The sequence below is a fragment of the Amblyraja radiata genome, chromosome 25 (genome assembly GCF_010909765.2).
Source record: "Amblyraja radiata isolate CabotCenter1 chromosome 25, sAmbRad1.1.pri, whole genome shotgun sequence".
Lineage (NCBI taxonomy): Eukaryota > Metazoa > Chordata > Chondrichthyes > Rajiformes > Rajidae > Amblyraja > Amblyraja radiata.
In genome coordinates this window covers 21,100,080-21,116,731 of record NC_045980.1, presented here as the reverse complement: position 1 = coordinate 21,116,731, position 16,652 = coordinate 21,100,080, and the positions used below count along the sequence as shown (strand labels likewise).

The 16,652-nt window shown below is 44.0% G+C and overlaps 1 protein-coding gene across 4 annotated transcripts in view; it reads left to right on the top strand.

Annotated features, from left to right (window-relative positions):
* The window catches only part of ttc28 (tetratricopeptide repeat domain 28), a 530,600-nt gene that overhangs the window by 303,962 nt on the left and 209,986 nt on the right, over positions 1-16,652 (top strand). For all 4 annotated transcript variants that reach the window (XM_033043376.1, XM_033043375.1, XM_033043374.1 and 1 more), the window contains exons 3-4: positions 4,587-4,734; positions 5,415-5,687. In XM_033043376.1, coding sequence (XP_032899267.1) covers positions 4,587-4,734; positions 5,415-5,687 — 421 coding nt within the window. The remainder of the gene's footprint in view (positions 1-4,586; positions 4,735-5,414; positions 5,688-16,652) is intronic.

The window sequence follows — 16,652 nt, the reverse complement described above, 5'->3', positions numbered from 1 at the left end:
AGCTGCACGTTAATTTACCCAAGATATTAAAGATACTTTTCCATTGGAGAGCTGATTTAAAATATCATAACTGCAATTGAGATTATGAGAATGAATGAATAATTAAATATTCTGTAATAGTGTATTGAAGGTTAGGATTGATTGGAGCGCTGTGCTTGGTGGTGTCGCCATTCACTCAGCTCGTCTCTCTCTCTCTCTGAGCTGTTCCACTCTCTAAATATCCCCCGACTACTTCGTTATTAAGGAAGTTTGAAAACCTTTTATTGCAAAGAAAAAATTATTTCCTTTAGTAAATCAACAATAATGGACAATTTTACCCGCTTTACAGAGCGTTTTTCCAGAATCATGAATTTTCTTTTGAAAAAATATACTACATTATGTGTGGGTAGATAGACTTCCCATTACCTTGCCTTTTCATATCTCCATCCTTTCTTCATTCTCTCGGTCTCTCTGCTCTATCTCCTCCACATCTCTTTGCTCTCCCCCGCCCACTTAGAACATGTTTTTTTCCACAAAGGTTCATGAGATTGACCCCTGGGATGGCGGGACTGTCATATGAGGAAAGATTGAAAAGACTAGGCTTGTATTCACTGGAGTTTAGAAGGATGAGGGGGAATCTTATAGAAACATATAAAATTATAAAAGGACTGGACAAGCTAGGTGCAAGAAACATGTTCCCAATGTTCGGCGAGTCCAGAACCAGTTTTGGAATAAAGGGGTGGCCATTTAAGACTGAGGTGAGAAAAAACTTTTTTACCCAGAGAGTTGTGAATTTGTGGAATTCCCCGCCATAGAGGGCAGTGGAGGCCAAGTCACTGGATGGATTTAAGAGAGAGTTAGATAGAGCTCTAGGGGCTAGTGGAATCAAAGGATATGGGGAGAAGGCAGGCACGGGTTATTTATTGGGGATGATCAGCCATGATCACAGTGAATGGCGATGCTGGCTCGAAGGGCCGAATGGTCTCCTCCTGCATCTATTTTTCTATGTTTCTATGTCATGGAGACTTTGTGGGCGTGGGTGGTGGGGGGGACGGTCATAAAGTTGGATTCTTAGAGTTGAAATTGGATTAACCCGCTAATTTCTCCCGATTCTTTGCAAAGCATTCATACTTAAATGTGTATCCGCTCAGGTGTTTGCTTGCAGTTCTATGGAGGCTCAGACCTTCAGTTTCTAGTGGAAGATGATCAGGCAATTCCATCATTGTTGCCTTTCATCCACTAATTCCAAAGGGTTTGCAACATCTTTATGCCGACACTGTCTAGGAATGGGAACAACAAGGGCCAAAATAATTTTAAAAGCTATGTCAGTGTCTCGGACAAAACGGCAGGTGAAATAAAAACTAAAATATATAGTTGTGGGAAGAAAAGTGAGAAGGTTTCCCCAGGTGGAGTAAGCTTGAGCCTAAACACAAACACTTGTAAATAATCAACTGATAAATGATGTGTTAATCTCACAGGGATAGGTTTATAAGTGAATGGAGAAGAGTGAGAGACATTTAGAATGTTTGAGAGCCGAGGAGAAGGAGAGAAAGAGGTGTAATAGAAACATAGAAACATAGAAAGTAGGTGCGAGAGTAGACCACCAGGTCCGTCGAGCCCGCACCGCCATTCGCTCATGGCTGAACACTAAACAGACACACTTACCCACAAACAGTAGACACAAGACACAGAACACAAGACACTACCCTCCCCTTTATACCGCTATCACCCCTCTCCACCCCAAGAACCTCGCGATCTCCTGGGGGAGGCAAAAAACCGGATAAAAACCCAGGTCCAATTCGGGAAAAAAATCCGGGAAATTCCTCTCCGACCCCAATCCAGGCGATCGACACTTGTCCAGGAGATCACTCAGGTCTTACTATACTAACCATACCTAGGTCCATATCCCTGCCCTCTCCCCGTAGCCCCTTATCCCCTTGGCAGCTAAAAAACCATCTATTTTAGTCTTAAATATATTTAAAGTTTCTGCTTCCACTGCTCCCTGGGGCAGTGAATTCCATAAATTAACCACCCTCTGGGTGAAGAAGTTCTTCCTCATCTCAGTTTTAAAAGAGCCCCCCCTTATTCTGCAACTATGTCCCCTAGTTCTAGTTTCCCCGATCATTGGGAACATCCTCGGTGCATCCACCCGATCAAGGCCCCTCACGATCTTATATGTTTCAATGAGATCGCCTCTCATTCTTCTAAACTCCAAAGAGTAGAGTTCCAGCCTACTTAACCTTTCCTCATATGTCAATCCCCTCATTGCAGGAATTAATCTTGTAAACCTTCGCTGCACTGCCTCCAGGGCTAATACATCCTTTCTTAAGTATGGACCCCAGAACTGTACACAGTATTCCAAATGTGGTCTCACTAATACTGTGTACAGCTGCAGCAAGACCTCCGTGTTTTTATACTCAATCCCCCTAGCAATAAAGGCCAAAACTCCATTGGCCTTCCTGATTGCTTGCTGCACCTGCATACTAACTTTTAGTGATTCATGTACTAATACCCCTAGATCCCTTTGCGTTGCATTACAACGCAGCTCCTCCTCATTTAGAAAATAACTTGCCCTATCATTTTTTTTCCCAAAGTGAATGACTTCACATTTATTAGTATTAAATTTCATCTGCCAAGTTGTTGCCCACTCACCTAGCTTATCTATATCCTTTTGCAGACTCTTCCTATCCTCCTCATCCCCTACTTTTCCTCCCATTTTTGTATCGTCCGCAAATTTTGATATATTACACTTGGTTCCCTCCTCCAAATCATTTATATAAATTGTGAACAACTGGGGTCCCAGCACCGACCCTTGCGGAACCCCGCTAGTTACCGGTTGCCATCCCGAGTATGAACCATTTATCCCCACTCTCTGCTTCCTATTTGTTAGCCAATCCTCTACCCATGCTAATATATTACCCCCAATCCCATAATTTTTTATTTTTAGCAATAGTCTCTTATGTGGCACCTTGTCAAAAGCCTTTTGGAAGTCCAAGTATACCACATCCACCGGTTCCCCTTTATCCACCCGGGTTGTTACTTCCTCAAAGAATTCGAGCAGATTCGTTAAACAGGACTTCCCCTTCACAAAACCATGCTGGTTCTGTCCGATGAAGTCATGTTTATCCAAGTGCCCCGTTAGTGTTTCTTTAATAATTGTCTCTAACATTTTACCCACCACCGATGTTAGACTAACCGGTCTATAGTTACCCGCCTTCTGTTTACTTCCTTTTTTAAATATAGGTGTTACATTGGCCATTTTCCAATCCACTGGGACCGTTCCTGCCTCCAGGGAGTTTTGGAAAATTATCACCAATGCATCCACAATCCCCACCGCTATCTCCCTCAAGACCCTTGGATGTAATCCATCAGGCCCAGGGGATTTATCCTCCTTCAGTCTCATTAATTTCCCTAATACCACCTCCTTGGTGATCTTAATAGTATTTAGCTCCTCCATTCCTACCGCCCCCTGTTTATCCAGCGTTGGAATATTTTTTGTGTCTTCTATGGTGAAGACTGATACAAAATACTCGTTTAATGCCTTTGCCATTTCCATGTTCCCCACCAACAACTCTCCAGTCTCACCCTCCAATGGACCAACGTTCACCTTAGCCACCCTTTTTCTTTTTATATAGCTATAAAAACTCTTACTATTAGTTTTTATGTTGTTCGCTAAATTCCTTTCATAGTCTATTTTCCCCGTCTTAATTAATCTCTTAGTTATTTTTTGCTGACCTTTAAATGCTTCCCAATCCTCTACCCTCCCACTATCTCTGGCTACCTTATATGCCCTTGCCTTCAGCCGAATACTATCCTTTATAGTTTTACTGAGCCATGGCTGACTGTTCTTACCCTTACCCCTTTTTTTCTTCATAGGAATAAATTTTTCTTGAAGGTTATACAGTATACCCTTAAACGTACACCACTGCTCATGTACCGTCTTATTCTTGAGTCTGCTATCCCAGTCAACTTTGATCAGCTCAGTCCTCATACCTTCATAATCCCCCTTATTTAGACTAAGCACCCTAGCCTGAGTTTCAACCTGCTCCCCTTCTATTTGAATATGGAATTCGACCATATTGTGGTCACTTGTTCCCAACGAGTCCCTAACTATGACATTTTTAATTAATCCTGCTTCATTACACAGGACCAGATCCAAGATTGCCTCCCCCCTTGTCGGTTCGGTGACATACTGTTCTAGGAACCCGTCTCTAATACATTCTATAAACTCTTCCTCTAGTCTACCCTGCCCAGTTTGGTTTGCCCAATTAATATGAAAATTGAAGTCCCGGGACTTCATGGCCAGGAATTGACTTGGCCATGTAGAAACAAGGAACTGCAAATGCTGGTTTACAAAAGAAGACACAGTGTGCTGGAGCAGCATCTCTGGAGAATGTGGACCGGTGACTATCGGGTTCTGAAGAAGGGTCCCGATCGGAAACATCACCTATCCATGTTCTCCAGAGCCGCTGAGTTACTCCAGCACCTTGTGTCTTGAGTGGATTGGACGTGATCTTTTTGAGTGCTGGAGGGGACTGTCCTTGTGTTTATGATGTGGGAGTCGCGGGTGCAAACTGCTGGTTACATTGCCGTTGTTTTTCTTGCAGGCATACTTCCGACAGGGTGTTGCTCTCCAGTACCTTGGCCGGCATGCAGATGCGCTGGCTGCGTTTGCGTCGGGGCTGGCTCAGGATCCAAAGAGCCTGCAGCTGCTGGTCGGGATGGTGGAGGCCACCATGAAGTCTCCTCTCCGAGGTAAGGGGCAAAGTGTCAGTCACAAGGGAACGGGTGGGATGCCCTCTTTCAGCCAAATCCCCTGAAAACTACATACAGCGAACCCAGATATTGAACTGTCATACTTCTTCTTGCTCCTAGAATTGTCATTTTGTTTTGAAATAAACCTTGCTTGTTAACAGTTGTGGGAAAGAACGGCAGATGCTGGTTTAGATAGACCCAAAAAACACTGGAGTAACTGAGTGGGTCAGACAGCAGAGTTCTGCCTGGCACACTGAGTTACTCCTGCGCTTTGTGTCCATCTTTGGTATGAATCAGCATCTGCAGTTCCTTCCTCACACAAAGTTAGAGCTGATGTAATTTGTAACCATCCACTCTTGCATCCTATGGGGGAAACTCTGATAGTCCTGTTTTGGCAAAAAAATTGCCCCGTCTACTATAATACCTGTCCTGTGTGAATTGTTGTGAAGATGAAGAAAAACTTTTTCTCCCAGAGAGTTGTGAATGTGTGGAATTCTCTGCCACAGAAGGCAGTGGAGGCCAATTCACTGGATGTATTCAAGAGAGAGTTGGATGTAGCTCAGAGCTAACGGAATCAAGAGAGATGGGGGCAAAGCAGGAACGGGGTAGTGATTCTGGATGATCAGTCATGATCATATTGCACCTATTTTCTATGTTTCTATTTTTCTATGTTTCCGCAGAGTCCCTGGAACCGACATATCAGAAGCTACAGAAGATGAAGCTAGACAAGAGTCCATTTGTGGTGGTGTCTGTCATTGGGCAGGAGCTGCTCACCGCAGCGCACCACAGCGCCTCTGTCGTGGTTCTGGAGGCTGCGCTGAAGATTGGAACGTGCAGCTTGAAGCTCCGCGGCTCCGTGTTCTCTGCCCTGAGCAGTGCTTACTGGGCGTTAGGGAATACCGAGAAGAGTATTGGCTATATGCAGCAGGACTTCGATGTAGCCAAGACTTTAGGTAACGTCTACAAACATCTTTCTTGCTAATCGGAGTTTAAATTGAGTGCTACAGGATTTCAACCTTAACTCAGCATGTGTTGTTATTTATTAAGATAGAATGCTTTTTAATGGAAGTTCTAGTTTAAAAGGGAACTATTATATTACTTGCAGATGTAGAAGTGTCTCCAAACTGCTATCATATATATATATTAAACAGTATTTCAGAAATCACTTTGTTCACTCTGTCAAGAGTCAAGGGTGTTTTTATTGTCATATGTCCAAAACAGAACAATGAAATTCTTACTTGCAGCAGCACAACAGAATATGTAAACATAGTACTCTGTAAAACCCATAATAAACAACAACAAAAAGTTCAGTATATATAAATCCAAAAGACAAATAAATAGAGTTATTTAGTTAGTTGTTAAGATTATTTTGCTTTGGGCAAATCGGCATAGATGGTGTAACACCAGCACAACATTCTTAAAGGGCCTGCCCCACTTTTACGACCTAATTCACGAATTCTGCCGAGTTTGCCCTCGACTCATACTCGCAGCATGGTCGTCACAAGGTCGTACGAGGTCGTAGATAGGTCGTAGCGGGCCATGATGCTAGTCGTAGGTACTCATGGCATCAAGTAGGTCGGGGCGTTTTTCTAGCATGATGAAAAATGTCCACGAGTAAAAAAAAAGTTGTGAATTAGGTTGTGAAACTGGGACAGGCTCTTAACTGGAACTTGTTACTGATGGTAGAAACAGAATGCTGGAGTAACTCAGCGGGACAGGCAGCATTTCTGGATAGAAGGAATGTGTGACGTTTTGGGTCAAGGCCCTTCTTCAGACTGAGAGTCAGGGGAGAGGGAAACACGGATAAGGAAGGGTGAGGTGTGAAAATGAGACATCAAAGGAGATGGAGATCAAAGATAATGTAGAATAGATCATTGTTGGCTAGGAGAAGGTGACAACAAAACATACGAGGTAAAATATTATCAGTTGGGCAGTAAGACTGGTCGGATAACTAGGAAGGGAGAGGGATGGAGAGAGAGGAAAAGCAAGGGTTACTTGAAGTTAGAAAAGTCAATGTTTATACCACTGGGGTGTGAGCTGCCCAAGCGAAATATGAGGTGCTGTTCCTCCAATTTGCACTGGGTCACACTCTGATGATGGAGGAGGCCCAGGACAGAAAGTTCAGTATAGGAATGGGAGGGAGAGCTAAAGTATTTAGCAACCAGGAGATCATGTAGGTTTAGGCAGACTCAGCAGAGGTGTTGGGTCGGGAACAGTATTGGAAACTGATTGTGTTTGATACTGAACTGCCCTGCGTTCATCTGGGCTGCGAGGCAGGGTTCATGTTTCAGGTCAGTGACTGTTCATTGAATGTTTGCTTTCACCATGAGTGCGTTCTGGCTGAGTTTGTGGTTTGGTTTAGTTTTGAAATGCAGCGCGGAAACAAGCCCTTGCGCTGACCAGCGATCTCTGCGCGCTAACACTATCCTACACACTAGGGACAATTTACAACTATACCGAGCCAATTAGCCTATGTATTTAGGGTGTGGGAGGGAAAAAGGACCTCCCGGAGAAAACCCGCGTAGGTCACGGGGAGAACGTATAAACTCCGTACAGACAAGCACCCGCAGTCAGGATCGAACCGGGGTCTCTGGCACTGTCAGGCAGCAACTCTACTGCTGCGCCACCGTGCCGCCGAACCAGTGCCGAAGTTCATGCACTTGTAGCAGTTCATCCATTTCCCAAAGTGTTGAAACCTTCCTCCACTATGGCCTGTGTAGGAAGGAACTGCAGGTGCTGGTTTAAACCGAAGATCGATGCGAAATGCTGGAGTAACTCAGCATCTCTAGAGAGAAGTTTCGGGTCGGGACTCTTCTTCAGACTCAGTCCAGGGAGGCGAGGAAGCGTTTGTTGAGGGCGTGAATCTGGCGTAGAATGAAGTAGAGTTGGGGTCTGAAGAAGGGTCTCAACCCATTCCCTCTCTCCAGAGATGCTGCCTGTCCTGCTGAGTTACTCCAGCATTTTGTGTCTCTCCACTATGGCCTGACTGACCCAGGACGAGGGAGAGCGTCACCTCGAGTGCGTTGCTCTACTGGGTAACACGGCAAAATGATAATCCCGCCTTTGTATGGATATGGAAACAGTTTGGGTGGAGATGAGAAATAATGAAGGGAAGCAGCCACTTGAGTACAGGTCTACTAACAGTAACCATATGGTAGGACGGACTAGAACGGATGAAATAATGGGAGCTTGTCAGAAAGTGAAGGCTGTAAAGTGAGCTGGCAAATTATGTGAAGGGATTGTTCAACTAAAACGCCGTGATGGGCATTTTAAGGGATGCTTCCGAACACACAAAGTGGATCCATCCCAATGAGAAGGGGAAAGTCCCAGGGGACAATATCATCTATGGTTAAAGGTATTAATAGTCTGAAAAGGATTTAATTGTGCAAAGCTATATGGCAGGTTGGAAGATTGGAGAAAATATATTTTAAAAGGCAATTAAAAAAAAAAAAGATGAACAAGGGAGGAAAAATCTGATTACAAGGTAGCTAGAGATGTAAAAGACATCAGAGATACTAGAGACATTGGTATCTTGCTCAGTGCTCAGGTGCTACTCTGAGTCATGTTGGTGGAATCACACTGAGTGTACACACTATAGAGAGGCGTGTTGCTGGTTTGAACCCACCAGGAGCTGGGACTTGGGAAAGATGGGTGAGGGGTGGGGGGGGGGCTGTCGTTCCACAGCACTGAACGTTAAAGTGATCCACGGCCTCAGAGGTACGTGTGGAACTCACCACTGAGGAAATGCACAGAGGAGGACCCGGCGTGAGGGGACCGCTGTGAGGGGGTGGTGTGGGAGATCCTGGCCTGGGGGGACCACCATGAGGTAGGGGCGAGGAGGGGGGTAACAAAGGAAGATCTGGTGTGGGATGCTTTGTAACTTTGTCAGCGCCCTTTATATAGCGACTCTTTGCATACCTCGGTATGCAAAGCAAAGAATTTCACTGTGTCTTATCACGTGGCAATAAAGCATTTATTAAGTGTCTGCCGGTCGGTCACAAATACTTCATGCATTATAAACCTTTGACCGTCTCATTGATAATTCTTCAAATGTGGACAGAAGTTTAAAATCAAAGTTACAGCGAAAAATAATATTAGATTACAGAAACAAAGAACTGCAGATGATGGTTAATGCAGAAAAGTGCTGGAGTAACTCAGCAGGTCAGGAAGCATTTCTGGAGAACATGGACAGGTGACGTTTTGGGTTGGGACCCTTCTTCAGTCGTTGAAAAAGGGTCTCAACCCGAAAAGTAACTTATTCACGTTCTCCAGAGGTGCTGCCTGCCCTGCTGAGTTACTCCAGCATTTTGTGTCCTATTTTGCATTGAAATGTCAGTCCATACATTTCACTCAATGATAGAATTGTAAAGAAAGATTAAAATAAATTATACATCTTGCAGCGCAGTGATATTCTGTGCAGAAATAGAGGCATGGAGTCCTGCAGCACAGAAACCGGCCCTTTGCCACAACTCGCCCATGCTTACCAAAAATGCCCCATCTAAGCTGATCCCACTTGTCTGTGTTTGGTGCTGTGCCAAGTGGGATCATTCTTATCATGTACCCATCCAAATGTCTTTTAAATGTTGTATCAGCCTCAACCACCTCTTCTGGCAGCTCGTTCTGTATAACCTTAAATTAAATTTCTGTGCTTTGGTTCTTGACCCTACCCTGGTTAAAAGACTCTGCATTCACCCCATCCATTCCCCCCAAGATTTTATGCACATCTATAAGATCACCTCTGAGCTCCACCCTCTCCCTCTAACCTCAGGTCCTTGGGTTCTGGCAAGATCCTCGTGAATCCTCTCTGCACCCTTTCCAGCGTGGACGGTTGAAGAATGCAGGTCATGTTAACGTCCTAGACCCCACTAATCTCTGTGTAACCCTTCCCCCTGCTCCCTATAATTGCTTGATTAGTTAGTCGCTCATTCCCAGGGCTCCATTATTGAAGCTCCTTACTGGTTTCTGTGATGGTATTGCAATCTTCAGTTTTGAAGATTGATATTTTTCAGGAAATTGCAGGCATTATTTTTAATGTATTAGTATATTATTTAGATTGAGATTGCTTTCAATTTTGTTAGCAATATCAAACAGCAAAATCTGTGTCACAGCCATTTGTCAGAAATTCTGAATGTAAATAGTCTGAACATCTCAATTAGCTTCTGGCTATAATTTTCTGCCTGGTAACCAACATATTGCTGCACAGCAGTAGATTTGCTGCCTCATACCGCCAGGGACCCGGGTTCAATCCAGACCACTGTCTGTACGGGGTTTGTACGTTCTCCCTGTGATTGTGTTTGTTTCCTCTTGATGCTCCGGTTTCCTCCTACATTGCAAAGACGTGCGGGTTTGTAGGTGAATTGGCTTTGGTAAATTGTAAATTGTCCCTAGCATGTAGGATAGTGCTGGTGTATGGGGTTATCGCTGGTCGGCATGGACTTGATGGGCTGAATGGCCTGTTTCCACGCTGTATCTCTAAAATCTAAATGTCTCATATATAAATATGGTGTTTAACACAGTTTTGTCCATCACTGAACAACCCACTGTAGTTGAAGAGATAAAGTGTTGCATATGTACACAACTGGTTTAAATTTAGTATTCATAAGACATCAAAACAATATAAATCAAATATAAAAAAAGCATGTCGAAACTCAGAGCTACCAGTGAGGAACAGCCATAGATATAATGAAAGCAATGAATCACGTATGAAAAGCCAGGGAAACCTGCCAATAAAAGGAAGGAAAAGGAGAAAATATTAAACAACCTCAAATATATTTTTTCCAAAATCCATGTGTTTGCCATCTGGGAACTTACTAATGAAAATAAGGCGTTTAAATTTTCATCAATTAGGAAATTCACAAGAAAATTATGACATTTATTTATAATGTGTTTTATAATGATTGAAATTACTGTAACAATATTTTTATCCGAGATCTGCGTGTGTCGTTCTCCGGTTTCTTCAGTGCCACTTTCTGCTCCTTCCTCGGAGCTGGGAATTTGACATTTAAATGAGGAATCTCACCCACTACAGCTCTCGGAGTCTACTCCCGTGAAGTTGAATGTGCATTTGCAACCAGCAGTTCATTCTGCTGCCCTCCCTTTTGTGGCTCGTAAACGACGCCACGTGTTGGGGAGTCGAACCGGGGATTTAAATAAATATTACAAATAGCGGCTGCTGAGAGACCACGTCAAAATGTTCCATTCAGAAACCCGGCCTCTATTTCCCAAACAAAGGGGGAAAGTCTGAGAATGAAGAGGGATAAAAGCCGGGAAGCCATTGTTAAGATAGTGACGGTAATTGTGAAATAAAATTATTTTTCAGCATGAAGGTATCAGAACAAAGAAAATGGCATTGAATTATGTTCATGTCTAGATATTTATCTGTGGAATTTTTGGAAGGAACTGCAGATGCTGGTTTAAACCAAAGATAGACACAAAATGCTGGAGTAACTCAGCGGGTCAGGCAGCATCTCTGAAGAAAAGGAATAGGTGATGTTTCAGGTCGAGACCCTTCAGTCTGAGAGTCAGGATCTATGGTATTTTGCAGGGAAAGCTCATTATTTATATTTATTTATGCTGTGAGTAAGAAAAGCACAGTTTACACAAAGTTTATTTAAGTTCATTGATGTGGGTGATCTCTTATCATGAACGTTTGGTGGAGGCACAAGACGATGTAGATGCTGGAATCTTGGAGTACTGGAGGAATTCAGCAGCTTAGGCAGCATCTGCGGAAGGAATGGATAGGTGACATTTTTGGGCCAGAAGATAGACACAAAATGCTGGAGTAACTCAGCGGGACAGGCAGCATCTCTGGAGAGATGATGTTTGGCGTTGAGCCACTTCTTCAATCCTTCATCAGACTGATTACATGTGGAAAAACCTGATTGACCATTTTTTTTTAAAGAAAGGAGTGCTCGCCATTATATTCACGACTGCGAGCACACCTCCTTCCAGCTGCAGGTTCTCTCTGAGGCCATCCGTAAACATTGCAGCTGGTCGACGACTTGCATTCCCTTCCACTGCAGGAATGCAGAGATAGTTGCAGGCTTGCATGTACAGAAGCTGGAAATCACAGTCCACACATTTACATTTGCACGCCTTAAGATGTGCCTGTCAGTCGGTGCACTCCGCATTGAATCCAATACATCACCGCTGAACATTCTTCATACAAAAAAAAAATGCAAAGAAAGAAAGTCAGTTATTTCCTGTTGGTTTTCAGAGATCGAGACGATCTGGTGTTTCCTCAAGGGGAGGAAAGGGGCTGCACAGCTGTGAGTCTGGAAAATGTTTGAGCTGCAGTAGTCATTAGCCTGCAGTTGACCTCAAGATGCTCCTGCTTCGACTCTTTCCTTGCCAGTGGTACCCAGTGGCTGGGCCAGCCATGGACTGAGCTTGGACACTGGTGTTCCCGCCTGCCTGTGAGCACAGAACCGGCCAGCTCTGTATCCAAACCATCCCCACTTCCTCCATTGGACACTCATCTGGTGCTCACTTCTGATGGCCCGCTATTCCGTGTATGTTAGGCTACGAGAAAGCTCTTCAACTTAATTAGCTTTGGCAGCCTCACAGAGTCCTCGTTGGGCTGGTTTAAGTGGGCATGGAAAGTTAAGCAAACACAGACTAAAGATTTCAGTCTGGATTTATTTGAAGCCTTTGAGGATGAATTAAATGAGCACAATTACATTGAAAAGTATTGAAATTACTCCTCATAATGGTACAATAAAATGGGGAAAAGATTTCACTGAAAGCACACAGTATTTTACTGGGATTATGTCAATACTTGGGATTTGCTGATTTTCTTCCTGATGGTAACTACTTAATGTCTCGAAAGTGGGGCCAGCGTATTTCCTCAGGCCTTGCAAAGGATTGTTGTTCAACAGTCAAGTGCCAGCTGACTGTAAAATGACTCGCAGAGTTTTCAGTAGAATCCCCTTTATCATAAAGGGATATTATGACTTCAGCAAAGTGGTTAGCTAAGTGCCTGGGTAAAGTAGTTTGAGATATTTACACAATTGTGTCTTTCTAACAGCTTTAATATAGGAACCCATCCAAGAATGTATCAGAAAAGGCAGCCAGTGAGAGCAGGGGAGAGGTAGTGAGCATTTTCTGTTCGAGAGCAGATTCGGCAGCAAACATCGAATATCACTTTGTCTCCACAAATGCTACTTGATTTGCTTAGGTCTTTAAACGTGTGTGGTAACAGGCCCGCTGATCCACTGAGTCCGCACCAATGTGATATTTGTTATTTCGTTTTTAATTACTTTGCAAACATTTCTAAACACTTGTTTTCGCTTTTTTATTATGGGGTATTGTGCGTAGATTAATGATTAAAAAAAAAGAATTTAATCCATTTTAGAGTAAGGCTGTAACGTAACAAAATGTGGAAAATTGAAGGGGTCTGAATACTTTCTGAATTCAGAAATACAGGGAATGTAAATAAAATAGGGAATGGCATAAAATAAACAAATAAATGAGGAATGGCATAAAATAAATAAATAAATGCTTTGGAAGAATTCCTCCCTGTTATTCAAGGTGAATGTGGAAGAAGATTGTGAAAGTAACATTAGGCTGAGTGGGGAGAGAGAGGTGGGTTGGCAGATGGAATCCGGGAGAATGTCTGAGTAATTCATCCCTGTCTTCACTCTCCCATCCTTCCAAGGTCACAGCAAAGGGCGAGATAGTGGACAGGATAACAAAAGATAAAGGTTGAACCTGTGAATTAGAGAGATAACGCATAGAAGCAGGCCCTCCAGCCCACTGAGGCCACACCGATCATCAATCACCCGTTTACACCAGCTCTATGTTATCCCACTTTCTCATCCACGTCCTACACACTAGGGGCAGTTTACAGAGGGCCGATTCACCTACAAACCCGCACGTCTTTGGGATGCGGGAGGAAAGCGGAGGAAGTCCACGCGGTCACAGGGAGAACGTGCACACTCCACACAGACAGCACCCAAGGGCAGGATCGAACCGGGATCTATGGTGTTATGAGGCAGTGGCTCTAACAGGATTCATAATGATGTAACAGATCGCGGCATGGCCAGGTTCATATGGTCTTTCTGTGAACAATAACGTTGTGTTTTAGTGTGAGCTCTGGGATGAAAGGAGGAGCAGTGAGAGCATGAATGAGGAATCTGGCACAGAGACACAATGTGAAGCAGTGGTGACCAGGCTCCTCTGTTGTAACCACCGCATCCTCTGATGTTAAATGTGAGCAGAGCTAGCAGTGATAGGATCTAATTTCAAGTTTGCTGAGAACACATTACTGGCTCGAGCAGTAAATGGTTTGTAGGATAGTCACAGACCTCAAGATGGCTCGGACAAACTAGTGATCTGAGAAAATGCATAATTAACTGGTTATTAGCCTCGTATTAGCCTCAGAAGTCCTTCTAGACAATTTTCACACATCAACCTCTTCCACTTTATTGTGCTTCCTGCCACATCAGTAGTGGAGATGGTTTCTGTGCTATTCCTTTTGTAGCTCCTTAGAAAATGAAGCAAGCCTGTGTGCAGTAAGCTTTGGACAACAACCAGGCTGGGGCTGATAAGTGGCAAGTAATCCTGGGTTTCAAAAGCACCAGGGAATCATCCTCCCCCTTTGCTAAAAAGGTACAGCAAGGGCAGCACAGTGGTAGAGTTGCTGCCTCATAGCTCACTGCAGGTGCTGTCTGCACGGAGTTTGTACATTCTCCCTGTGACCTGCATGGGTTTTCTCCGGGTGCTCCGGTTTCCTCCCGTACTCCAGTCGTACAGGTTTGTAGGTTAATTGGCTTCAGTAAAATTATAAATTGTCCCTGGTGTGTGGTACAGTGCTAGTGTATGTGGTGATCGTCAGTCGGCATGGACACAGTGGGCCGAAGGGCCTGTTTCCAAGCTCTATCTCTAAAGTCTAAAGATGTGCCCTTGCCAACGAATGGCTCCACCAGGACTGAGTCGCCAACTATCAGAGTTCTTGGGGTCAACATTGATCGGCACTTAACTGGATCGCTGGCATAAACATTTGTCACAAGAGGTCAGTGAGTGGGCTTCTGATGAAGAGTCATTCATCACCTGACCCTCTAAACTCTTTCCAGCATCCAGTCATAAACAAGAATTGTGGTGAAATATTATTCGAGAAATTCCACAGCCTCCAGAGCAAAGCTGACAGCTGAAGGGCCTGCCCCACTTTCACGACCTAATTCACGACCGTTTTTAATCGTGGATATTTTTCATCATGTTGAAAAAACGTCCCGACCTACTTGATGCCACGAGTACCTACGACCAGCATCACGACCTGCTACGACCTACCTACAACCTCCTACGACCTCGTGACGACCATGCTGCAAGTATGAGTCAATGGCAAACTCGGCGGAGGTCGTGAATTAGGTCGTGAAAGTGGGACAGGCCCTTGACTCTAGAACGCCAAGTGTTCACTCCCACGTAGCCTAGCTGGATGGAGCACACGGTTTGCTCACAGATCTATCGTTATTTCTCTCTACAACTGTTATTGCAGCAGGTGCAGGGGAATGACATCCTCTACAAGTTAGCCTCCGAGCCGCACAACAGTCCAACTAGAAAATGAATTCAATTTCCTTCCTCATCAATGAGTCAAATACCTTAATTCTGCACCGAGTGGCTGAGGAGCTCGCTGGTGGTGCTTCATTTCGTAAGCAGGGGAAAGGGCAATTACTGCTGGGCATCAAAAGCTGCCTTTACTGGTGATGCCCACATTCTTTATAAGGAATAAAAGTGACATTTACTGTTGAAAAATGTGATAGCTATTCATTCAGAGCAAAGGCAAGGTGGAATGATCCAGCTTTGAAGTGGACACAGGAGACGATCCATTGGTGCTATAAGTCTGTGCATGTGAAGGTACAGTTGAGAAAGACATTGAGAAAGGTGCGGTGGATCCTTGGCATGTTTAGTGGAGCTCTAGTGAAGAGAAGCAAGAGCTATGTTGCATGCTTCTTTGGATTATTGTACCCTTGAGCACTGGTTGAGAAATATGCCTTGGAGATGGCGCAGAAAAAAAATTACTGGAAGACGATGAAAACTTTAGAGTGGAGAAACGTCTAGTCCGCAGAGCAGTGGCAATCTAGGGGAGATTTGACAGCGGTGGTGAAAGTCATAATATAAAAAGGGAATCATTTTGTGTCGGAAGGATCAGTAGACAAAGGATACAGATCTGTAAATGGCCAAAGAATCGATGAGTTTAAAAGGGAATAGAATAATGTGGTAAGCAGCATCAGTCTGAAGAAGGGTCTCGACCCGAAACGTCACCCATTCCTTCTCTCCAGAGATGCTGCCTGTCCCGCTGAGTTACTCCACCTTATTCTGTCTATATTGTGATGTAACCTTTGCAAGCAAGGTTAAGGAGAATGAGCAGAGGGGTAGAATTAATTAGATAGCTCTTTCAAAGAGTTGTCATGGGCAGTGCGGGCCAGTGGGCTTGGATCTGTGTTAGTACTCCTTGATTCTGTGTTGGACTTGCTTTGCTTAAGACCTGAAATGCCTGTTCTGATGTGCACTGAGGTCCAGGCGAAGTGTATATTTTTGTACATTCCACCAGTGGAATACAACAGATTTACCCCAGAAATTTATCACAGGAATGTGTTGCATACTTTGCAGCTCGCTAAAAAAGATTTGTTTATCTAATAAATGTTGTAGCATTTTGTACATCTGACATTTTGTCTTCCATTTTCAAACCTCGCAGAGATGTCCACACACGCTATTTCATGCATTGTTGATTGTGACATGGTCACAGATGTCATCATAGCGTTAAACGGCATAGAACAAACAGGCTCTTCGACCCAACTTGGTCATGCTGACCAAGGTGTTTCTTTGAGCTCGTCCCACTTGTCTGCATTTGGCCCTGCAGGCCAAACCTTTTCATCCACGTACCTGCCCTTACATTCATGCCCCTTATTTGTTCGTAAATC